Source organism: Bactrocera neohumeralis, chromosome 6, assembly GCF_024586455.1.
Source record: "Bactrocera neohumeralis isolate Rockhampton chromosome 6, APGP_CSIRO_Bneo_wtdbg2-racon-allhic-juicebox.fasta_v2, whole genome shotgun sequence".
Classification (NCBI taxonomy): Eukaryota; Metazoa; Arthropoda; class Insecta; order Diptera; family Tephritidae; genus Bactrocera; species Bactrocera neohumeralis.
In genome coordinates this window covers 29,507,218-29,533,942 of record NC_065923.1, presented here as the reverse complement: position 1 = coordinate 29,533,942, position 26,725 = coordinate 29,507,218, and the positions used below count along the sequence as shown (strand labels likewise).

General features: G+C 38.2%; 1 protein-coding gene across 7 annotated transcripts in view; it reads right to left on the bottom strand.

Moving 5' to 3' along the window:
- The window catches only part of LOC126763424 (FH1/FH2 domain-containing protein 3), a 148,967-nt gene that overhangs the window by 100,341 nt on the left and 21,901 nt on the right, over nt 1–26,725 (bottom strand). For 4 of the 7 annotated variants that reach the window (XM_050480931.1, XM_050480929.1, XM_050480928.1 and 1 more), the window contains exons 3-4: nt 22,015–26,198; nt 21,798–21,864 (exon numbers count right to left, since the gene is read on the bottom strand). In XM_050480931.1, coding sequence (XP_050336888.1) covers nt 21,798–21,864; nt 22,015–26,198 — 4,251 coding nt within the window. Of the gene's footprint in view, nt 1–48; nt 334–21,797; nt 21,865–22,014; nt 26,199–26,725 lie in introns of those variants that run through there. The other 3 variants (XM_050480933.1, XM_050480932.1, XM_050480934.1) reach the window with 1 other exon arrangement.

Below are 26,725 nucleotides of genomic sequence, written 5' to 3'. Positions count from 1 at the left end.
TATATATTTATTGTCTAAACTCGTTCGGTTATTTCAATATTTCATTACGTTTGCTTAATTTACATTTATAATTAGTTAATTACAATTTCACGCACAATCAACGGCCGACGGCGCGAGCAGCGCGCGGAACGCGGTGAACTTCAACGTAGTTTGTCAAATGCAAATGCAAATGTTACCGTTGTCACCAATTACTACACAAATATTCACACAAAACAAACATCAATTTGTATGTCCGTAAGTAATTAAACAATATAACCGTCACGCTAACTATAAAACCGTTTAAGCACAATGACGAACGCTCGTACAATCATACGCTCGCACTGCCACCAAACAACTGAATCAGCGAAGAGCTGCGAAAGAGCCAAGAGCCAACGAGATCCACTGCGCCAACGAGCCCGTCCGAGGCGACCGTCGCTTGGTCGTTGGAGCAACAATTCACTCGTTCGCACAAGCACTGAGCGCCATTCGGAGGTACATATGAGTGTGTGTATGTGTGTGTAAGCGCTCACTTAAAGCCGACAGCGAAGAAAAGGCGAATGCAAAATAACAATAAGCCAAGAAGCGGAGAATGGCTAAAGCCAACAGCAAGAACAAGCCTAAGTATATCTAGACAACAGTCAACAGAGCAAAAACAATAACACCAACTGTAAGTTAAATAGTAAACGGCGCAGTGTAACTATAGTTATACACAAAAACCACAACAACAAAGAAACAACAAAGCGTAGAGTATGAAAAGCCAAAACATTGACTTATTCAAAGGTGCAAAAGACCGGTTCCACAGCGACGACACACTCGGCTCGACTGCGGCTAACAGAACGCGCAGCCACCGCTCAGTGTGGAGTTCACCGTCAGTTCGCCAGCCAGTCAGCTTGGCAGAGCTACACTCGATTACAAACAAACACATTTGTTGTTCACCTGCTCTCACTGTGGACCCCACCAACCACTTGACGGCTCCTCAGTCGCCGAATCGTGCGCTTACAAAGTAAAACGTGTCGCATAATGAACGCGAATGTGACGAGCAGAGAAAATGGAACAATTTAAAGGAAGTTTTTTGGCGATTATGGATAAGAAGTTTGGCGTGGAGACGATGGTGAAGACTTGTGAAAAAGGAAAGCAGTCGAAAGCTGAGATCTACAATGAAACAACTTTTTTATTACTGAAATATAACAATGTATTGTAGAGGATTAATAATGGCATCGCCATGGTTTCGATCTAAATAGTAAGCCAGACTTTTTTTCCTCACGATACCTAACAAGTTAGGAGTTTATGAAAGTCAGTCCTTGTTCCTTGGAATTTTTTACTTACAGCAGATCCGTTAGACCTTGAAAAATGACAAAATACCGTTAAAGATGATTAAGATTTTGAAAGGTAAGGAGACTCGTTAAGCTCAGCTTTTCAAACACATGCAATTTTTCAACCGTTGTTCCAAATTCGTTGAGCCTGAGACATATAGGGCTTAATTACTTAACAGTGGTTTACGGTACTATTAAGCTTGTGTTTCCGATGTTTGCCTGGGATATCTAACGAAGATTACAAGTTTTTTCTTTCATAATTTCTAACAGTGCAAAACTGAGACTACCATATACATAGGTTCCACTGAATAAAACTCTCAAGATCAACCCGCTCCAGCACAAAGATTTAAAGATCTCGATCCTTTGTCCCTGATAAAACTTTATAACAAGCTGTTTTTTAAGTTCTTTAGAAGCTTCTTTAGCATCTTAAAGCATGATGCTCAATTTGTTGGACTCACTACTAATCTTAATAAACAAGAAATGCTAGCAAGGGATCCAAAGCAGGCGCTGGAACGTATTTCACAAGCTTCTGCTTTGTGTTAGATACTCTGTATGAACTATTTATGGTATAATTCTACCAGTCTTTCAGGGAATATAGCCCATTGGTAACCACCACTCGAAGTCTCTTACACAATTGCAGTAACAGATGTTTAATGAAGTCAAGTTCGACTAGTTAAAAAAATTCTTATGATGTCAAACTATGCTCTCTTAGCGACTTTTACTGCAATAGTTACATATTAGTTACTACCTCATTCTAGGTCATAAGATATGTATGTAAGTCTAATTTCCATAGAAAAGATACCTCCATAAAGAATTCTTCATCTCTTTTTCAGTTATTTAATTCTTTAAAACAATTCTTCTTTTACTCTTAACATAAAAGCGATTACAGAGTTGAATAACTTTTTCACATACTAATTTCGGGTATATAAAACCATAAAAAAATTAATGCGAAAGTTCATTCTTAATTCCACTAACAATTTACCGTAATTGACTAAATTTAATGGCAAAATGGCAGCAGTTGGATTTTATTTAATACCGTAATTGCAGTGCCCCAGAAAGCCAATGCACGATTTTGTTTTGAATTATTTTGCTGAATTAAAACACTTCTGTTACACACTTAACAAAGTATAGTAACTATATACATACATATATATAGTTATATAAAAGATTACTTAAGTATTTAGGGCAAATTGCATAGATAAATTATCCGCTGTTTGCTGAAAAAGCTTATTAGCCACTGAAATGGATATAAGCTTGATGAAATTTGGGTGGCAAGAGAATTGAAAATTTATTTAAAAAATATTACTAAAACCGAGAATGCCAGGATTCAAATGAAACGAATTTAGAGATAAAAAATTTTCATTAAATATTTATCGATATATCGATATATTTCTCGATATCGATATTAAATCGATATATCGAACCCAAAATATTTATCAATTTTACATAAAATAATCGTTATCGATATTATTTCGATAAATATTTAACGCATACATACACGAAGACATCTTTTTTCTCTTACCCTAATAAGCTATCGATACATTATCGATGAATATTTATTTTGAAAAAAGGGTGATGATAGAAACATAACTAATTCACAATTAGTCAGTTTTATAATTAAGACAAAGAAAATTTAAAAAAGACAAACATAAAAAATTAAATATAGTCGATTAATTGTTAATTTGTTTCTTAAAAGTCGATAGTTTTTTCTTCGTAATCGATTATTTTCTTTAGGGTCAGTAAAATCTAAAAATGCAAATTAATCGAATCATAGCTAATATTTTTTACTCAACAGCTTTTTACCGTCATCGATTATTTTTCTCAAGCTTTCATGGAATCTAAAATATGCAATTAATTTATAAAAACTAATGATAAGATAGCGTTGTTATATTCAACTTTTTTCCAGGAAAATATTACTGAGATACATATCATCGTCTGAGATGAGTTCTTATGACAGAGTTCTTCAGTAGTGCTATAATGCTCTGGATGTATTAAAACGGTATGCATGAAGACTCGATTGGTACTACATAAACACTTGACAGGTTGCATGGAAATCATCGATATTAATCTTTTTTGCATATATTTTGCATAGTCGAAATCAGCGAAAGTGACAAAACCGATATTTCTTTACGTCTAATTCAAAAGTTGTAAGATAGCTTGGTATATGAAATCGGAACGGGTCAACAATTTTATCATGCGAAGGACTGTCAGCATTGCCAACATCACAAAAATACCAACAACATGTTCAAGTTTATAGTGGCGGCACTCTTAACTACCTACTATTATAATACAGACCGTAAGTCTGAAACCAGGAAAAATTATGCCGAGCACTTTATTTGATTGCTTAATTTGAGATTATTCGGGAACTGAGTACATTTAAGAACAAAATTTGCAAATTTTGAAAGAGGGCTTCGAAAAGCTTGCCTACCTACTAGAGTAATGGAAAATTATTGTTATGGTTTTACGATTTTCAAACTATGCTTTCGTATGAAAGCAAAAAGAGGGTATAACGTTAGAGATTTAGTTTAATTTAGTAGCGATTAAGCAGTTTTAAAAGAGAGGGCGTCACACGCCTTAAAAAATTTCATGAATGACGGGTGTAAAACTAGAAACAGAATTTGGCGATTCTGGCACTATTTGTACTATATGTATGTTATACTACCAGATATTTTGAAAAGTGCCACTATTAGAGATGGTTTCATGCCTTTAAACATCAAGCATATGAAATGCAATACTCTCATAATACTTCGACGAAATATTTTCTGTGAGTTAAGTGAGATATATTTATTAATCCAGTTAAAGAGGATGAAGCCATGTGAAGAGGTTCACGCAAGTGAGAAAAGTTCTCTGAGTGTTATTCACTTGGGAGTGGCCAGAATCGATTCTTTTACAGATGGCTGGAGCAGCTCACGATTTCAGGTCTTAGACCAAGGATCATCTAGGTAGCCAAAAAACATCCGTTTGAAAGCGAGCTAAAGTGAGAAGGCGAATCATTCTTCCCCAGGGTTGTGCGCTGGTTTTGGGACTCGCTACGTAAAAAACACCCTCAATGAAAAGAAGAAAACAGCCTCGGAGGAGATACCGAAATGGACAGAACGATGATCTATACGAGATACAATATACATATGTATGATGACATTGACATAGTTCAGCGAATAAAAGCGGCCACTCTGGGTAAGTCATGTCGTCCGAATGGATGAAAACACTCCATCACTGAGAGTATTCGACGCAGTACCCGCCGGGGGAACTAGGTGAAAAAGGACCTTTTACACTTGGAATCTCCAATTGGCACCAAACAGCGAAAAGATAGAACGACTGTGGCGCCGTTGTAAACTCGGCTATAACCGCGTAAACGGTGTTTACGCCAATAAAGAAAGAGAAGTTAGAGAGTAGAGTTAGGAGCACTTTAAGAATTCCGGCAGAAAATACTCGTATTCTTTATGTGATTCCCGTACGAAATATAAGTTTTAAAACTCTAACACAGGGCTGCTCGAGTCCCCTCACCGAGTGTATTATTTTTTAAGAATTTGTTTATTATGTAATTCCGGAGTAAAATATTTTCGTCATCCCTGCACTAAAATGCAGAAAATTCGTCGAATTTCTACACGTTTCCGTATTTCCAATTTCACGTTTCCGTATATTCAATATTTTACAGGTTCAAAACAACCGTTAAGTAAGCAAAACTCTACAACTCCTCCTCTAAAAACTCCCAAACTCTTTTTAGGGGGTGGTATTAGCCGGCTACCATGCCGACATTTACATATGAGCTTCGCACTACCTTTGTGGAACGCAACGAAAGCTAAAGAGCACTTTGTGGACTGCATTAACCAGCGCGCTCTTTTGTCTAACAACGCGCTTTTGCAAGAGAGATACGCATTTTCTTTTACTTTTCTCATTTTCGTTGCTTCCACAGGTCGTCTTTGGTGCTATTGTTTTTGTTTTCTTTCTACTTTACGTCGTTTCGTCAGTATCTGCGCTGGCAACTTGTACTTTTAAGCGCTTCTAGAAATGTTGTTGGTGCTATCAGTTGGATGTTGTTGTTGTTTAATTGGCATACATTGAGCTAAAAATAGTTTGACGTGTGCCACAGGTAGTTTTTTGATTGAACGTCTTCGAGCCGCTGGCAGACAGAGCAGCAAGAGCAACAGCAAGCAGCAATAACAACAACACGAATAGTATTAATAATAGCAACAACGGCGCACTCACTTCGCTTTATCTCACCTTGCCACAAGACGTGTAACATGCACCATATGTACAGGCAGCCACATCAACTGCACTTCCCTTTACTCCGCGCCTTGGTCATCCAGGTGTTATCCAATGGCGCGCCGCCTTGGCCCAGGCACGCATGCTCACACGCCCGCCGCTACTTTCCGAACGGCATTAGTGCGCGCAAAATCGTATTATTATTAAATAGTAAAGTGTTTTAAAAATAGCCAAGACCGGCAGCCGCGGCGACGATGAGCAAGCGCAATTCAATGATTGCACCGCATTGTTGTTGTTGTTGTTCGGCACGTTGTTGCTGCCAAAGCTGTTGCAGATGTGTATTTTGGCGGCGCACGAGCAAGCAGCGGTGATAAAGACAATGTAGACACTCATATACACATACAGACACTTATGCATATATACGTTTGTATGTGTGTATCTGTGTATACACTTTGAACATGTTGCATGCGGTTTGCTGCTGTTGCACGCTGAGTATTGCACTCAACTCGGTTGATTACTAGTCGTGCTGTTGTTGTTGTTCTTAGTGTAGTGGTAACTGCAGTCGCCTGTAGAGTATTGGCAATAGTTATGTATATGCATGCTTGTTGTTGTTGGCCGCTGTTAAGTCGAAGGAGTAGCCAAATTACGGCCAAATGTGTCGTAAGGTAGAATTTTATGCGAAACGGATTCGACACGAAGTCAGTTGATCAAAAACAAAACACAATAACAACAACAATATTTTAAAATATATGCATGCTTGTATGTATGCGTGTATTCATTTGCATACGGACTCGCGCTGATGTAACAAAGTAACAAACTAGTTACCCGGCACAGCGTCGCTCTATTTTTAGCTGGAGCTGTGTTCTTGGCGCTCCATTTTGGTTCGGCAAGAAAATTGACTCTTTAAAAGTTCGATTTTGTTTATTTGCTGGCGGCTTTGCTTGCAGTCTCGGTAGGCAACTTGCTTTAAAATCAAAGCAAGCAAACATTATAAGCTTGGACTTGGTCCATTTAGTTGGTACTTGAGGATGTGGTATGTTTGTATAAACATATATGCATATTTGTAGCAATTATATTTGTGCGAGGCTAGGCAGAATGGGTGGTGCACTAATAAAATAATTGTAATGATTTATCCAGCCTCCTTTAAATGCCTGACAATTGAGAAAAATTATGTCTATGTAAGATGCTAAGCATATAAAAACAACAACAATAAAAAAGACAAAATATTTCTTGTGGCCATTTTTGCACCAGTTTGAAGAATACAGAATTGGCTTGGCTTGGGAAAATATTCGAAAATATGAACCATGCTATAACGATATGGGAATATTCAGGTTTATAAACTTATACCATACATCCAATATATGAATAGAATTTTTATTTATTTATACTACAGAATTTTCCAATATTGAGTTCATCGAAATCGTTCCTGCAAAAGAAGACGTGGAGGCCATTTGATTGGTGTTATATTTAGAGCATACTTGTATCGATTGTACTTCACATTAAATGAAAAAATATTTCCTTAACAATTAGTGTGTTTTCGTATTAAAGAAATGATTTCCTTTCCAGGTTCCTTTTCCACCAAATCAAGTAGTACGTCGTAAATAGCAGGTTCAATATTGACTTCTAAGGCTTGATGAGTGCCTTCAAATAACTCCAACATCCAATAACCTCACAAGAAGTAGTCTAAAGGTGTTAAATCACAAGTTCTTGGAGGACATGCAATGTCACATTTTCTTGAAAAAATCGAATCTCCAAACCTTTCTCGCAATAATTCGGTTGTTGCACGTGCTGTGTGGCATTTAGCCGCGTCTGGTTGGAGCCAAATATTCTCAAGATTAACTTCATCAAATTGTGGACATAAAAAGTTGGTTATCATCGATCTATATCGCTCTCCATTGACAGTAGCGGTGTCTAGCTTCACTAGCTTCAATTCGAAAGAGGTACGGACCGAACTGTCAATTTAGGTGCATGTAATGGTTGTTCGTGAATAATTTGTGGTTTTTCTTCGCAACAGAATCAACAATTTTTTTATTTACCGCATCCCTCAGATGAAAGCGAGCTTTATCGGAGATCGGATCGGATTTTCTTAAAAAATTCATTACCGTTTTCAAGTTGTTCCAAAGCAAAATCAGCAAACTCACGACGTTTACGGTGGTCCAATGACTTCAGTACTTGAGTGGGGGCAATTTTATATGGATGCAGGGCAAAATACTTTCTGAAAATCCGCCAGGTTATGGTTTAGGACAGTCGCAATTCTTGATAACGTCTTTGAATCAACAAATTGCGATCTTCAACAAACACTTGTCTGAACGGCGAGCGGTTCTTCGTTGTTGAATTAAAGGTAAGGTTGAGCTCAGGCACTGCCGGTATCACAGCTGGTAGATAGTGGAGCTTATGCTAAGAAGACTAGCTGCAATAATAATACGTAGCCCCCTACTAAGAGCTGCAGGAGAGGTGGGCTTGGCTGAAAACGCCTAATGCACCCAATGAACCTCCGGCGAAGAGGCGAAAAGATGGCGCCTTTAAACAAGCATCCTGGGGGTTGTGGATCGCACCGAGAGAGAACCTACTCACGAAAGGGAGGCTACGAAGCGACGAGGGAACAATACAACGACCAGCACCCAATGTGCAAAGAAGTCAATGAAAACCCCTGGGTAAGCGCCCGGAATCGAGGCCAGTAAGATTCTGATTATTGTGTACTGGAAGCCCGGAATGGATTACTTTCACTTTCACTTTAGTAGGTAAGAGTGACATCTTACCGAAATGGCTGGCGAGCTGATACTGTTCTCAGCTTCGTAAAGTTAAAACCCTGGCAGATCTTCAAGTACGTTCAATGCACGTCGCCATAATTTTCAGTTGATACGAGCTTCTGATTCGCGCCCGAACCCAGCTGAGAATATAAGCGCCCCTTATCTTATAATAATCACAAATTTTCAGTTGCAAAAGCATATTTTATTTTTCCCCAGATTTCAGATTAAGGACTGATTAATGTGAACAAATCCAGTAAAATATTTATGTTTTACTGAAACTAGAAAATCGCTAATCCAAGTATTAGAAATATTAGAAGTTTTAATTTTTGGTCATTAAAAAATAGAATTATATTAATAATTTTGGTTACCATATTCCAAAAGATGCCATGATTTTTAACAAGCGAAGCGTGTTACATATATATACTGAAAATGGTTTTAAATTTATTGCCCTCACATTAAATGTTCGTTATGTGATACCGGTATTGTAATATTACATTTATTTCATCAGTTTGCTTAAATAAAATTATCAAATAGCTGGCAACACATAAAAAAAAAAATGTTGAACCTTGTTACTTCGATCATTTTCGTATGAAATCAACTAAAAACAGAAATGATTTTATCTTATTTTTTTTTATCAGGTGGCAACACATTCAAAGAAAATTTTAAACCTTGTTACTTCGATCAGTTTTTTATGAAATCAATTTTAAAAAAATTAATTAAATTTTTTTCGAACAGATGGCAACACATTAAAAAATAATTGTTAAAACTTCGATCATTTTCCTGTGAAATCTTTAAAAAAAAAATAAATAATTTTCTTTTAAATAGGTGGCAACCTTTCAATTCGGTTTAAATTATATTTCAACAACATGTAAAAAATTATTGAGTAGTTCAGTATACTGACGCTCTGTATGCTGAAGAGCGTGACGAAATTTAGTTACGTTACACAGTTTCGTTGCAGTTGATTGATTAAGTTTCATTTCAAAAATTATATAAAATTACAAAATTATAACAAACAAGAAAAAACGTTAACTTCGGCTGCACCGAAGCTAATATACCCTTCACAGATTACATTGGTGCCTTAGAAAATAATTTATACCAAATTTCGTGAATATATCTTGTCAAATGCAAAAGTTTTCCATACCAGCATTTGATTCCGATCGTTCAGTTTGTATGGTAGCTATACGCTATAGTTAACCGATCTGAACAATTTCTTCGGAGATTACATTGTTGCCTTAGAAAATAATCTATACCAAATTTGGTGAAGATACATTGGCAAATGTGAAAGTTTTCCATACAAGAACTTGATTCCGATCGTTCAGTTTATATGGCAGCTATGTGTTATAGTGGTCCAATATCGGCCGTTCCGACAAATGAGCAGCTTCTTGAAGAGAAAATGACGTTCGCAAAATTTCAAAAGGATATCTTAAAAACTGAGGGACTAGTTCGTATATATACAGACAGACGGACGGACAGACGGACAGACAGACAGACGGACAAGGCTAAATCGACTCAGCTCAACATACTGATCATTTATATATATACTTTATAGAGTCTCCGACGCTTCCTTCTGGATGTTACAAACTTCGTGACAAACTGAATATACCCTGTTCAGGGTATAAAAATCGGGAACATTTGTTTTTTAATTATTGTTTAAAGCTAAAGACTTTTCGTTAAGGGAAGGTTACAAAACAGCCCTTCTAGCCACGAAAATGGTTTTTGTTGAAAACCCTAAAAAGCTTATAAACTCCATTCGAAATACCATTCCATAAACAAACAGGCGAAGAGTTCACCCCACACTGCATTACTTGCCACATCATATCGCCGCCACACCCAAATCACTTTATGACCCGAAAATAAATACAATCTTATCACTGCAAATCTTATATAATCTTACAGGGGAGACTTTTGTTTACTTAACAAGCGCAACGAGTAATCAAATATATCAAATTAATTTGCATGTCTTTAAGATTGCAATAAAAAAATGCCTGCCACCGATTTAACAGCCAGCAAAGGCAAGATACACACATACTTATATGCATTTGTATAACAGCACTTGAATGTAACCGCGAACCGCAAATATGAAACCGCCAGCAGTAATAACAACTGCAGCAATCTCAGCACGTCAATCAGAAGCTGTGACCAAATCAGGCATTGGCGCAACCGCCTCCGTAACTAAAATTCTTAAATATATATGTGTGTGAGTATGTGCGTGCGTGTGTTTGGGTGCCTACATTGATGCGACTCGCCCTCGAAAAGCGCGCTGACGGCAACAACAACACTTGTGCTTACAAATGCAATTATATGTGGCAGCATATATAATACGTACGGTATGAATATATATATATATTTACATATATGTATGTTTGTATGCAAGTGCATATGAAATAAACTCAAGAATGAAAGAATTGTCTAAATTGAAAGGCGAGTAATCGCAACACCTACACTTCAATTCGCCATGGCAGATTTGCAGAATTAAGTAGACGCAGTTTACAGTAAGCGATCCATACACATACACGCACATTCATACTTAGAATAAAGTCTGCAGCAATGAAAAATACCAAAATTGCATTGTTGCACACCTCTGAGTTGTTTTTGTTGCTGTTGTTTTTGCAGCGTCTGGCTGTTGGCGGCGACTGATGGCCATTTGGCTGACTACAGCACCAGCAGTTCAGTGTCTGACAATGCGCCTAACTGCCTGCTTCGTTGGTTGGCTTGCTGCCGAGCTGACTGGAGAGGTGTGGAGTCGGCTGAGTCACCACAAAAAATTAGTCACAGACAAAACGACGAATGCTATCTGCATTTTTTCTCAAATTTTTGTTGATTTTGTTGTTGTTGTGCTTTTTTTGTTTTTGTCTTTTCTTCACCAACAGCTTCAAAGCAAAGTCTCAGCTGAAATGGCACAGTCAGGCAGTCAGTGGCAGCAACGAAAACAACAAATATCACAGTTTAATAAAATATCGAATAGCTGTTCACATATCTACACATAATTCAGTGCGAATGTAGGCTTGATAATGTACCTAGCAGTAAGACGAGAGCGCTAGCAACTAGTTCTACTGTAGTGAAAAGCAGTTCTTTTAAGGATCTTTGTAAGGCTCTCTACCTTCACATGAGGCCGGCCGGGAGTATTCGGTTCGATATTTGGAAAATCACTTTGGGGCAATAGAGTCCCCAAACCAAACTCTCTCAATGATTTCTTTACGAATGTGGAAGGTTGGTGTAGGGATATATTGTCAGGTACTCTCTGTCAACTTCAGTTTCAGATTTCTCAATTATTCGAGTGTATTTCGAGCTGAGGTTGCTGCCATTAAGGTGACAGTAGATTTACTGCTTCGGAGTTCAGCCTCCTTCTGGGACCGAGCGTTCAAGGCTGGTTAAGGAATGCCTAACCTCGTTGTCAAAAACATTATATCTGTTTGTGAAAATATTAGGTGGATGGAGCTATGTGAACACCATTCACTACTACCGGACCAAGACCAACTAACCTCTGGGTACCAAAAACATCTGTTTGAAAGCTAAATTGAGAAGGTTAATCATCTCTCCTCTCTCTAAAAAAACCCTAATGAAAAGAAGAAGCCTCGGATAAGAGCCACCTTTTGGAACGCCCGGTCCTTTAACTGAGAAGTCACCGCTGCCCAGCTGGTTGATGTCCTCCTAAGAGTCCAAGAAGTACGATGTATAGGACAATAACTGAGACAGGTGGGTTCTTGTGGCATTTATTATAGTGCTCATATAAAAAAAAAACAAATTCAGTGTGGGATTTGTGGTGGGAACGAGACTCCGTCATCGAAACCTGACATTCACCCCGGTGGATGAATGTCTAGTCACAATCCGCATCAAAGCGAAGTTCTATAGCATATCGCCACGACGGAAGAGATGGACGATGTGATCAAAGATATCTTCTATGAGCCCTTGGAGCGCACCTGTGAGAACTGACCCAGCCACGACGTCAAAATCGTCATTGGCGACTTTAACAACAGGGTGGGCAACGAAGGTATCTTTAGCATAATCTTCGGTAAATTCAGCTCCATGGTGAAACATTCCTAAATTGGTTGAGGCTGATCGATTTCGGCGGAGCCCGAAATATGGTCATATGTAGTACTAGATTCCCGCATAGGAAAGTTCACCAAGCTACCTGGCTGTTTTCAGATAGAAAAGCTACCAACTAGATCGATCATGTTGTCATAGCCTTAAGACATGTCTCCAGTGTTTTATATGGGCTCCGAGGTCCTAGCGCTGACTCGCACAACCATGATATTTTGTGAAAGTAGGAGGCTCACTCTTAAACCCATGGAACTTAATTTTGAAAAAGTTGGACGAGACATATTATATGTGTATGCCAGATACATATAATAAGATGTTTCCAAAAACTATCTGCGGCAGTACAGGGAACACGAGCTCTCAGTATACTGGGTACATTAATCAAACATGTTATCAATAAATTCAACGATTTATAGAAGAAGCTTTCATTCACTCTTATGAGTATTATCAATAATCTGATCTCCAGTTTGGTCTTTTGCGAACGTCAAAAGTTAGAACGAAAATGGAATGTAATGCCGACAATATGAACTGAACCCAGTATTTAACCAATTTGGACTAGTTTCAGACTAGGGTAGAAGTCTTGAATTTTTATACAAGGTAATCACAGTGCACTTGTATGTTTATACCTACAAATGTGAATAACAACAACAACAACGATAAGAATGCCAGAATAAATGCCGCCAACAAATGTAATAATTTCATATTTATTTGTTGTTGTTGTGTTCATGAAACATTGCTTCGCTTGATTCAATAATATTTTATCTGCACATGTGGTTGTTGTCGATGCTGTACATATGTACATACATACATTTATACATAAACGTTATTAAAATTATGAGAAATTTGTCTATTTAGCGCGATAGGATGTAACGAATATTTGCAATTATTTGATAATATCTTTAAGTAATGACCTTGATTACTTCATTTACACGAGGATATTAGCGCAAAAGGTAAAAAACATTTGTAACGCAGAAAACAATTATTTACTTAAACAGATATAATAAAAAGATAACACTCATCCTAGCCACCGAGTCTTCAAGACTCCATATGAATTCATAATTTAGTTGTTGCTGGAATTTCATATTAAAATTTTATTTATATTTATTTATCAAAATCTTTTTTCTCAAGTATCAACAGCGTTTTCGCGAGAATCGCTTCTTGCATGAGTTGGATTCTCCGGAATATGGGGAAATGACGGTGCGTTAAACTGACTTCATTCGGCCGGTACGACCGAGGCGTGATGAATGAACGTCTTTTTAATTTATGCGGCAAGTGCCGACTTTGTCTGCATATTTATCATACGTTTGGTGCTTTTATGTTCCTCTTACACGTTTTTATAGTTGATATCTTATTTCATATTTATTTATGAATGTTAATGAAAGGCTGCATTTAACTGCTATGAGCAAAAAATAGTAAGACTTTGTTAAAAAAAGTCTTTATTTATTCTTCAAAGCCTATGTCGTTCCCTCAACGTTTTTTTTCCAATCCTCGAGACAGTTGTTATAGTATATTTCTGAAATAATCATTCACGTTTAATGTCTTCAATTGACTTAAAACGGTTTCCCCGGAACGGTAGTTTAAGTTTTCTAAATAGCCAGAAGTCACACGGAGCTAAATAAGGCGAATACGGTGGTTGCGGAAAGATATTGGTTGAAAATTTGGAGAAAAACTCACGAAGAATCAACGCAGTATGCAGCAGTGCATTATCATGGTGCAAAAACCAATAGTTGTCCATTCATAATTCCGGACTCTTTTTACAAATAGCTTCGCGCAAATGACGCATAACACTCAAGTAGTATTCCGTGTTCACAATTTGGCCGGTCGAAAAGAACTCAGAGTGTACCACAACTCGATAATCGAAGAAAACTGGCCTGCTTCGACGTGTTTTTTACGTCTTCGCCTCACCTTGGCCTCGAAATTCGGCCGACTGATCGTCTTTTCTAGGTGGTAAACATAGATCCAAGACTCATCGCTAGTAATAATACATTTTATGACATCCTGGTAGTGGGAAACCATTGTTTCTCAGACGTTAAGGCAACGTTGGTTTTTTCGAAGAAAATTTAGTGATTTTGGAACTATTCTGCTCCCCTTTTTTTAGGTTTAAATGATCTTTCAAAATGGTTTCCACTTATCCTTCCTTCCGATATTTTATTTTCCATTTTTGACCCTTTTTGAATAATTTGTATCACCGAAGACATTTTCCTAAATTCTGAACACTACGGCAACAGAAATTTGATTCGGCAAACAAAATTTAAAGGAACTTCTTCGCCCACTTACATTCGAGGTATTTATTGTATATGTGCACTTGCTTGTTTGTGTGATAAAGACACTTGTGAACAAGTCTTCCGATAATACAAGAAGTCTCAGTAAAGTGTTGGGTACGAAATTTTAAACTCCCTTCTTCTAAAACGTAGTGTAATAGCCTTGACAGACGGCAGCGTTAATCCGGATTAACTGCGCACTTAATCAGATCCAAATTTGTAGGTGACAGACGGCAGCTATGCGTGTTTGAAACTCTCATAAACAGCTCATTGTCCTTTTTATAATATTTTCAATGAAAATTGATAGAAGATAAACATTACGGTTGTTAGCCGACCAATTTTTACCAAACCATTTTTTATTACAAAATCATATCAACACATTATTTTTAAAAATGCATTATAACATAAAAGTTTTATTGGTATTATATTGAGAATTTGATAAACAGCTGTCAGGGTTGCTTGTATTTCATTCACAATAGATGAAAATTGGCCATTTTTAACAATGTTTCCAACGAAAATCTCACAAACTCCCTAAAATTTTGAGAGTTATTTTTGGATTCAGCAACGGAGTTAGCTGTGGTAACTCCTGAACTAATCCCGAAAAATTCAATTAATCTGGTTTAACGCTGCCGTCTGTCAATGCTATAAAGGCATTACTTTTGGAGTACGAAAACGGATAATTTCAATAACAATTAAATGTGATGACAAAATGGATATTAAGGATCCAAGAGCAATATCTTTGCTTCAAGTATTTGACCGTCTGTTAATTTTTTCTATAACGAAGCCAAGTAAGTGGCGACACTGTTAATGTGATTTGAGAGTTCTGGATTATATTGCTGTAAACCATACTTTTAACAACAGGAAAGAAGAGTAAGAAAATTATATACATACTTAATTGTAGAAAAGTATTATTTTTGGCAAACGACTTTCCATGTTGAACGTTCCTTCATTAACATGCGAAATTTAGCCCAACATCGAGGTTATACCAGGCAAAAGGAAAATTGGGAAATAATATATAAATTCATTGACTCTTCTATCGTCGCCTACACACTCTGGAACTGATGGGAACTTTTACTTTATAATCCGAGACAATATCTTAAAAGCGAAGGTAAAATAGTCCCTTGATAGAGTTAAGGATCATATAGTATTTCAAACTTTCATTTCAACCAACCGAAATTGCCAAAGTATTTTGAGAATTCTAGTTTAACCTTAAGTGTATACACACATGTGTAAGTAGAGCAATAAAAATCGATTGAATGGTTTTATAGCAGATTGAAACTTTGCAATTCAATATTTGTATTAATCAAAACAACAATAAAAGCATTAGAACCAAAACGTAATGCATAAATACATATTGCCGTTCGGAGAGGTTCTTTCTGACGGAACTTTGGCCTGAACATTTTACTAATTGGGCTCCTTACGAAGTTAGAAAAGTTCATTAGGCAAATTTACATGCAATTTTTCGAAGAAATTTATACAGGGTTAAGTAAAAGTCCTTACATTTTAATCGTGGAGACGGTGACTAGGGACCATGACCACAAAACCGCTGATTGTTATACTCGACGGAGGTGATTTCAAACATAAACTGATCAAAACGAAGTCGGTCTTACGACAAATGAGTCAGGGACTCACAACTCAACAGCATTCGCCCAAATTACTTCAGAAAGGTTTTCTGTCGCTACAACAATAACAAGTCGAGCTTTGGTAGTAAGTATTTTTGTGAAAGTGTATATTTACATTTCAACCTTCCTTAGATGGAATACCTCTTGATGGAATCTGGGCTCACTCTCTAACATATTCGCCAGATCCTACAGCTTTGTTCTATTTTGACGGGAGTTGGAGTTATACCTGTGATTATAGTAATTACTGGATTGAATGGCATATTATACCCATTTTTTTAATGAATATTTAAAACAGGACAAAGAGTTATGGTCAGATATATTTTCAGACAAAAATATAAATATAATTAAGCTTATACCGGAGACGGAGACCAATGAAGGTATTATAAATGCTGAGTTAATATTTTAAGCCTTAAGTTCATAGAACTTTACAATCGTTCACAAAAATATTAGTTTGGCAAAAAGACAGCAGCAAAATTCGCGCATGCGTCAGAGGTTAACGCAAGGTCGCATCAGAAGTGCAAGGCAGTGCTGGCAATCTGGTTGAATAGCTGGTGAAGCTTCACCAATTCGCTTAGTGAGTTGCGAATTGCATTTCTCGGCGAATCAATGACAATCACAGAGTCAGTTTAGCGCTTATGACGAATGCATTAGCTTTACCTTCTGATTGTAAACGAAGAATAGCGTCAATTAGGTTAAGAGTAAACAAATCTTTTTCAACTTCAATGAGGAAGCGAAAGGAAACAGGATTTTTTTACATAATTTTAACAATGAAGGGACAACATGGACATAATTAAAAGAATTTGGTGGAATTTTGGATTTTTTTTTGTAAAAAAATTCGAAGTGTTCTTCAATAACTTTAACCGAAAGTTGCAAAAAATTAAGTTTAATCAACTTGAAGGATAAACGTTATTTTACAACTTTCTTCGAATATGCATGTGAACTGTAAATTTACATTTAAAATATATACAAACCGTACACAGATATGTACATAAGTAATATCGATCTCTTTGTTTTTGGAAACATTAAAGTCAAAATGCCGACAGTTTACCGTGTCAATATTACCAATGCGGATATTTGACGTGCATTTAAACACATACTACATGTAAATATTTCCGTTTTCATACCCTAAACAAGGTGAATTAAGTTTGCTATGAAGTTTACAACACCCAGGAGAAAACTTTGGAGACCCTATAAAATATGTATGTAATTAATCAGCGGGACAAACTGAGTCGATTTAGCCATGTCCGTCTATATATTTATAAGTGAACTAATCGCTCAGTTTTTGAAATATCGTCCCGTACTTTTCTCACCAAGAAGCTGCTCATTTGTCGGAACCGCCGATATCGGACTACTATAGCGTATAGTTGTCATACAAACTGAACGATCAAAATCAAATTTTGTATGAAAAGCTTTTTCATTTCAGAAGATATCTTCATGAAATTTGGCACAAATTATTTTCCTAAAGAAACCTGCAAAACTCAGAAGAAATTGTTCAGATCGGGCTACTGTAGCATATAGCTGATATACAAACTGAACGATCAAAATTATATACTTCTATAAAAAACTTTTTATTTGATAAGATATCTTCATGAAATTTGGTACAACGCTGCAATCTCAGAAGAAATTGTTCAGATCGGGCAACTATAGCATATAGCTGTCACACAAATAATCAAAGTCTAGTTCTTGTACAGAAACTTTTTTTATTTGTGAAGGGTATTACAGCTTCGATACATTCGATGTTAACGTTTTTCTTGTTGTTGTTGTGCAGATTAAACATTGTTTATGTATTTACATACATATGTATTGTTCTTTTACTAAATTTAATCAAAGCACATAAAAGTCCAGAGTACATTCAACTTTTTAATTATTTTATTTTAATTATTTCTTCAATTTTATTGCAAGCATCTTCACATTTAATTTTTAATGCTCGCATAAAAATATTCACACATACTAACATAACATAAACACATATAAAGTGACTAACTAAAATTTTTATGAATGTATGTATGTGTGTGTATGTTAGGCATATGTGATAACATGGCTATAAAATAGAAAAGTTAAGTGTCAAACTTGATTGCTGAAAAACAAAACAACGAAAAGAAGAAACAAAAAAAATTCGCAGTAAACAATTCAAGGAAATCGAGAAGCGCACGTCTACGAATATTTCACTTTAATTCGCTGCAATTGACTCTGGTAATTGAATCATTCGACGGCGTAGAGTTTGCGAAAAAATACGCGCTGCTGAAATTGCGGCCGAAACAGCGACGCAGAAAACCCCAGCGCTGCTATGTGTGAATCATATTTGCAGATCTACAAGCAGCACTACTCACACACACACGCACAACAGCAACAACTGCACGCACATTCAATGAGCATTTACCGCACAGCTCAGCGGCTCTTTGACCTTTGCCGCTTGTTTGTGGCGTATTTCTTCTAAATTTATACACAATCTCTACTTTCCTTGCTTTTGTTGTTGTTTTTAAAATGTTTATTTTGTTGTGCGACAAATCTGGCGATTTTTTGCTCCGGTCAATTAATTTATTTCATTTAAGTGATTTTCGTTGCTGCTTGCGATTGCTTCTAAAAATTACACACATACAAATGTACATATGTATATATGCATGTACTTACATATATATTTGTGCAAGTATATGTGTGTGTACTTGTCTGCTTATTGCTAATAATCGCTTGAGTTTGTGTCCTTTCTTATACTCGTAATGTTAATTGTGTTGTCATATTTTGGCAGATTTATTTACGCTTTTAATATTTGGCGACAACTTGGCTCACAGCCAACGTTTGGTGTTTTTTTTGTTATTTTTGTACAATTATAAATGCATTTTCGTGATTTTTGTTGTTTTTGTATAATTATAAATACATAGAGGGTGCATGGTTGGTGGAACGCCACCTGTTTCGCTTCGAGAAATCCAAATGGATATCAATATATAATCGTATATATGTACATATGTATGTATGGATGCGGACATTGTTAAAACATAAATACATAGATATGTATATTTATATAAATACATATATACATAGCTTTGAATTTTGATAGTAAATTTTCTTAAAATTTCATTTTAATTTAGTTAATTTTAATTTTAGTATATTATAGTACTACTACTAGCGACCCAATATTGATACTGCTCAACTACCTCCTTCATTATCACGTAATTTACATCACTAATCATAGTCTAAGGAAACTACGACTTTTTATTCGACAAGTAGAATCACAAATTATTATTCTTGCTAATGCTATTAAATTTTTATTCAACACAGAGTTGAGACCGAGACTCCTAACTCCGAGACTAAAGTCCTCCTCTTCTTGAAGACATTACAATACCCTCTGTCAGCTGATTGTATAAATTTTAATCATCGCTCTAAAATTATTTGATTTTTCTCGAGTTATAGATGGTTTAGCATATTATGTTATATTCACTTTATCCTCTTGTACTTCACCTACTATTACCAAATTTCACTACGAATATATGGCACTATCTTGTATTTTCCTATAATGGAGCTATATTTCATTCACCACTTCTGATAAAAAGTATACAGTTTAATTCATTACAATAAGGCATATGTATGCCAGTTTTTCGTTCGATTCTTCACTTCCCAAAGTTTAGCGAATCTCTGATAACCATCCGAGAAGAAGAGAAGCGTGATAGTGAAAACGAAAACAATACAGTATGAATAACTTAATGTCTTCATTCTGTAAAATCTGAAACGCAAAACTTATTCCATAATTTCATTAAAATTTATTACGAAAATTCACGTCCTGCAAAGAATGTATTTCGCGCGCTTTGCTCAACTAATTGTTAACATAATCGGCCTACTGAGCATACTATTCACAACACCGTCTCCCATCTTGAGACCCAGCATTCGTTATTGGATAATATTCGACCGAATAGACGACGTCCAGCACGCAGTGAAGAAAAATTAGCAGCCGTACTGAGAGTGTACACGCAGACAGTGGAGAGTTGGTTCCACGCCGTTCGCAGCAACTCGGACTGACGTATGGAACAACCCGGCACATTTTACGTCAAGATCTCAAATATAACTTGAGCAAGAACTGAAGCCGCTGGACCTTCCCAAGCGACATCGTTTCGCTCTATGGGCTCTTGAAAATTTCCAAGAAGATCCGACGTTTTCGAGCCAAATTTTGTTCACCCATGAGACCCATTTCCGGCTCAATGGTTATGTAAACAAGCAAAATTTCCAAATTTGGGATAGAGAGCAGTCTGAAGAGAGTCAAGAGCTATCATTTCATTCAGTAAAAAAACAACAGTTTGGTGTGGTTTGTGGGCCGGTGGAATCATCGGTCCATATTTCTTCAAAAATGATGCCAGTGAGAACGTAACCGTCTATGGCGACCGTTATCGCGGCATGATAACCGACTATTTGACGCTTGAAATTGAAGTTCGTGAGCTCGGCAACATTTGGTTTTAAGAAGACGGCGTCACATAACACACATCGCATGAATCAACGGATTTATTGAAAGAACACTTCGCTGAGCAGATTATTTCAAGTTTTGAGCCGTTCAATTGGCCACCAAGATCTTATGATATCACACCGTTAGACTTGTCTCTATGGGGATATGTAAAGTCTAAAGTCTATGCGGACAGTTCCGCTTCCATTCAGGCCTTGAAGTAAAACATCGCACGTGTCATTCGCCAGTCGAAATCCTCGAACGAGTCATCGAAACTTGGCCTTAATTGATGGACCATCTAAGACGTACGCGGTTAACATTTGAAAGAGATAATCTTTAAAAAGTAAATTCCAAAGAATGTTCTTTCGAATAATAATAAAATTCCCTATTAAATTTGACGTTTCTGTGTTTTTTTCTTTAAATAAGTAAGGAACCTCAATATGGATCACCCTATACTTTGTTCACAAGTAGAAATTTGTGTCATGATCCGTTCAGGTTTGGGGTTAATGCCATTTAATTTAATAACTCATTTCGAAACTGAATAGTTCCTAACCGATTTTTTACTATCCTATTACCTACAGCTAGTTGGCTCTTCAAATTTTAAATCTAAGAACACGGTCAAATTGAAGCTTTTTGAATATGAGAGCGTTTGGCATTACTTAATTTTCAAGCTGCCATTTGCTTGGTTTTAAATTACAAATAAGGAATATTAGAAGTCAAAATAGAATGAAGGCTGCAGGTTTGCACGAGAAAAAAATTGACCGAGAATTATGTGATTTTCTTATGAAGACTTTTCCATTAAATGGTTGGAATGTTATAATGAATATGAGATGAAAAGAAAAAGTTCTTCAAAGACTATACTCAAATATTTTTCAACTTATTGTAGTCACTTCAAAAAAAGTTGTATTTTTATGATCTCAACTTCAATCAAGTTAAAATTTTTCCTCGCGCACAAAGTGTATGATATGTTAAAGCCAACATCTGGTAGCATCAATCTAGTAATGCTTCTTTTAAAGCCATTTATCGAATAATTCATCGACTAATTACGCGAATCGTGCTATTCCGATTCTCAGATTTGAAGATTCAAAAACAATGACCCACTTTCGGATCAACCAACGAAAGCTTTAAATTAATTTATATCTATACATACATACAAGTATGTACACACACATCAATATAAGAATAACAATAAAATCTCCACTCACCATTTTTCGTTCATAAACAGCCGGTGGTTGTGTCGCGCTTCCATTTCCATAATTATCCCATTCATCCCTAATTACAAAAATAAAAACACATAAATAAATTTGGAAACCAAAATAGAACGAAAGAATTAAAAAAACAAACATTTCATACTCCAATACAACAGCTTCTCACCATTCACACACACATACGCACATTGCTCAATACTTGAACGTCACTCACCTCTCCATGCGTTGAATGACCGGCATTTGCGCTGTGCTGTCATGTATGCGCACTTGATCGGGTGTGATCTCCTCTACGAAGAGATTACGATTCGCCGGCACTGTAGCAAAGCTATTGTTGCTGCCATCCAAGAAGATCGGACTTAATGGGCGACACGAACCACCTAAAAGCTCATCAATGTTCTGGTGACGTGAAATGAAGAGCTTTTCACCACATACACTTTTACCATATGGTGTGTAGTAATCAGCTGCTTGTTGTGTTTGTCGTTGTTGTTGCTGCTGGTGATAGTAAGGTGGTTGTGGTGAATTGGCGGCCGCTGCTGCGCTCGACGACTGCTGAGCGTATTGGGGCTGATAGTAGTGATTCACTTGAACTTTCGCCATTGGAATGTTATCGTAAGGGGATTTGCACTGATTTAGATTGCGCGTTGGTGTTTGTTTGAGTGGCAGCTGTTGTGGCAGTTGTTGCTCAAGGTCGATTGGGCTGGCGCATTGTCCCAGCGGCGGCGGTCGCTCTGAATATTCGAAATTGAACGAATTACTTAGTTCGGTGCCAAAAGTTTGTTGTTGCGCCCCAGTTAGCTGACCGTTATTGATCCGCTGCACTTCTGTATCGGCGTGATCTACTCTATGTTCACCGACCGCCGCCGCATCTCCATTCGGTACCTGTCCATTTTGTGTGTGTGTCACTTGCTCTTCGTCGTCTTGCAGCCACCAGGCTTTTTCCGTCGAATCACTGCGGTAGATACGTGACCGCACCGGTGCATGCGGTTCGATCGCTGGCTCTTCGTTGTTTTGCCACCACAATGTTTCATTGGACTTATCGCGCACTACATTAGCGTTTGTCGGTTGTCTTTGTGCTTCTTGGTTATTTGACTCATCCTCATCATTTTGCTGCCACCAAGCTTTCTCGCCCGACTCCACGCGTCGCACAGTGAACTGTTTTTTCATGGGTCCAGACATCCACCAGCGCTTATCATCGCTGGCATTGTTGCTGCCGCTACTAGTTGAGCGCTCTACAGTCTGCGATTTACGTGTCGGTAACTTGACGGTGGCCTCAACGACCGCCTCTTCCTCTGCATGCTTTGGCTCCTTGTCGGCTTCACTCAACCACCAAGGTTGCTCGCCGGACTCCACACGACAAATCTTCAATTGTATTGTGCCATTTTGTTTCGTTGCACTATTCGATTTTTCCAAGCGTCCGTTACTCTTACTATCGGCATTGCTATTTTCATTCGAGTCACCCCACCAGGGCTTTTCGGGCGTACAGTGACTTCTTGCGATTTGTTTACTATCACCATTCACTTTGTAATACGACGCACTTGTTCGCCCATCACTATAATTCGTTTCATTTTGATCATTTTCATTATGCGCTTCCACCGCCTCCGTCTCTACCTGCTCATCGTTGTTGTCACTCGTCCACCAACTGTACTTAGCCTGCGATGATGTGTTATTATGCTCATCCGAATTGTTGGTTAATGATTGCGTGGGCGCTGTTGTGGCCTCACTGTGATCTTCCTCTTCCTGATTGAGTGTTTTCAAATCTACGTCGGCCAAAGTGTCATCGTCGTCGTTACGTAACCACCAGGCAGTCTCACCAGAATCGATGTGTCTCAACTTGAAACGCATATCGTCCTTTTGATGATAACCCAAAGCAGATGCTGTATCTATCTGTCGACTTGTGTGTTGCCACCAACTCGATTCGTCTTGCTCTTCCTCGGACGTAGTGGCCGTGGTCGTGTAGGAATCTGTTACCGCTTCACTGGTGATCGCCGCCGTGTCGGTGACTGTTGTTTCGTGCGGGAAGTGTGTACTACTAGATTTCGTTGACTTTGTAGACTTGCTACAATCTGGGGTTGCGTTGCTATATTTCGTCAGACTTTGCGGACTTCTCGCAGATGTCGATGTCTTATCCTCAAAGCTATCGAGGCTCGTATCGTCACAGTTACGTTTGGACGTCGCGGCGTTTGGTTCTAATTCAGCTACTGTAATTACTTTTGCTGATACTGCTTCCGTACGTGCAGGATCAGTCGTTGTCGTTGTCGTTGTGGTCGCGTTATTCGTTGGCGATGTGTTCGATTTGCTTGCTGCCGTAAGACTGCTGCCAATTAGCTGACCCGTCTCTGAATCGCCCCCCGAATTGTCGGAGCTTTCAATGAAAATCGGTTCGCTATTTGCATCGCTCTGACGAGCAACAAAAAAATTTGATACAGACGACAATCTTTGCAATCGGTTGGAAGACTTCTCTTGCGAACTGGCGAGTGGCGATCTCGAATTTGTGCGCGATGATTCAACAGCCGCTGTCGCGGACGTATCGTTTGTACTTAGCAGCGCCGGTGGTTGCTGTGTCGCCTTGCTATTTTCATCTATTCTTCGCTTCGACGACGAATCATTAGAATCACCTGTGCTAGTTGTCGCACACTTTGTCACACTCGAATTATTGGCTGTGTGATCTTTATTGTGGGTGTTGATATTCTTCTTCTTGCCGTGCTTTTTGTTTGATTTTCTCAGCTCGCTCGAGCTCTCCGCGCCACTCGATGACGAGGCAGTGGTTGTTGAGCTGGTCGAAGTAGTGGAAGACGTTGACGGTGTGCATGATTTGTGTGCACTATTTTTTAAATTATTATTGCTATTGTGACGACTTAATGATGACGAGGAGGATTTTTTGGCATGACATCGTGGTCGTGTCTTATTATCACCTGCCGTACTGCTACGTCTACTTGAGGCAGCCGACACATTACTCACCTCAGAACCAGCACTCGGCGAACGTTCTTTACGCTGTGCCATGCCATTTGCCAAATCATTGTGTGCTTGTTGTACTGGATCTGAGTCTGTGCCGCTACTGGGCGTACGTGACTTACGTGGACGGTCGGTGGGTCCAACATTCAAAGCGGATTTTCGAAAGTCTTTATTCGGTAGCTTTGTGGGCACATGTGTACTGTTAGAACTACTTTTAGTTGGCGACTCAGCCTTCGGCGGTGCAGGTGGTTTATTAGCATTTGTGGTGGCAGTGAGATTTTCGACGGATGATTGCCTGGAGCTGATACGCACAACTTTAGGTGGTGATAATTTGGATTTGCTGCTGCCGTTTGAGCGTGTACCTTTTGCTGTAGTATCCTTTTTGGCTTCTACGCTATTGGTACTGGAAGCATTCGAAGCGGAAGACTTTGAGACGGACGACAGCGGACTGTTACTATAACGTAAATTTGTCGACGAATATCGGCTTTCCGTGTGCGGACTGTAAGATGGTACTCGACTACCCAAACCGAAACGTGAATATCGTGTCGAATCATCGAGTCGGTCAGACTGTATTTCCTTCTCTAATGTTTTACGCTTGCGTGTCGAGCGTTGTATAGTCTTTTCAATGGTTTTTGCAATGTCCATGCGTCGTGTTCTTTGTACTGTTGTTGCGCTGCCGGGTGGCGTTGGCGATGTGGCTCTGGTGACCACCGAAACAGCGACAAACGTTTCCTCTTCCTCCTCTTCTGTACTACTACTTTCACTCTCACTCTTTTCCACCACCGTTGCTGGCTGCACCGGCTCCTCTTCTTCGATCTCCTTCTCGTTGGACTTCCTCGCTGCGGTTTCCCGCGCACGACTTACCGAACGCGCATGAAAGTCACTGGCAGTTAAATATGAAATAGATTTATCCGGTGGCATTGTAGGTGCCACGCTAGACGCGCGTCCAACAGTACTGCCGCTACTATACCTTGAATTGTAACTACTACTGCTGGTGGATTTTGGTGTGGACATGCGATACGAATTGAGACCACCGTAACCAATCTTACAACTAGTATCGACCACGGGACTCGGATCTCTCGACTTGCCACGTAGTGCACGCGAAACTGGACTTGGCTCTCGACTGCGCATGCGATTTGTAATTTCGAGTGCAGCTGGGCTTGGTTCGCGTGATGAGCCATATTTATTGAGATTACTAGTGGTTGATGTTGTATAACGCTTAAGTTGACTAGATTTTGTGCCATTAAGGTCGGCAGTAGAGTCCACTACCGGTGTGGTGCGACTCGTTACACTTGGTGTGTAGCGGCTTGTGTAGGAGGGTGTCTGCAGGCTTGAAGGTGGATCGCGTTTTATGCGATATGTGCCACCAGCGAAAGATGGCCGATATGTGCTGGGTGAAGCTAGAGATGTGTAACGTGAACTGCCAATATCATCGCGGGTGGAGTACTAAAAATGAAATTATATGAGGGATATGAGTTAAAACCGAAAAAATATAAAAGTATTAAAATTACTGAGTTACTAAGTGAAATCAATAAAAGGTGAATTAGCTGTTTTGGTAAGAGTCATGGTTCGAAAACTTACTAATATAAAAAAAATCTCACAAGGTTAGTGCCTAGTAGTTCTATATCATCTGGTTCTTCTCTTTAAGAAGTTTATTGCTTAAATATAACCCTGTCTCGTCTTACCTCAAGCCTTCAAAGAAACTGACGTAAGTTTCCACATATGTTAACATATTTCTTGACATATTTGCTTAAACCCGCAAACTTTGAAAAGAAAGTTGCAGTCTTCAGATAGTTAGAAAATATTTGTCAAAACTTCTTAAGGAAACCACTCATAATGATGCCATGTGAAACATAAAAGAGTCATCTGGTGAGAAATGTTGGTCTCATTAGGTTAGGTTAAACTGGTATGCCAATGCGATACCAGATAGAGTTTCGTTTCTAGACCCAAGAGAAGTAGCATCCTTACATTAC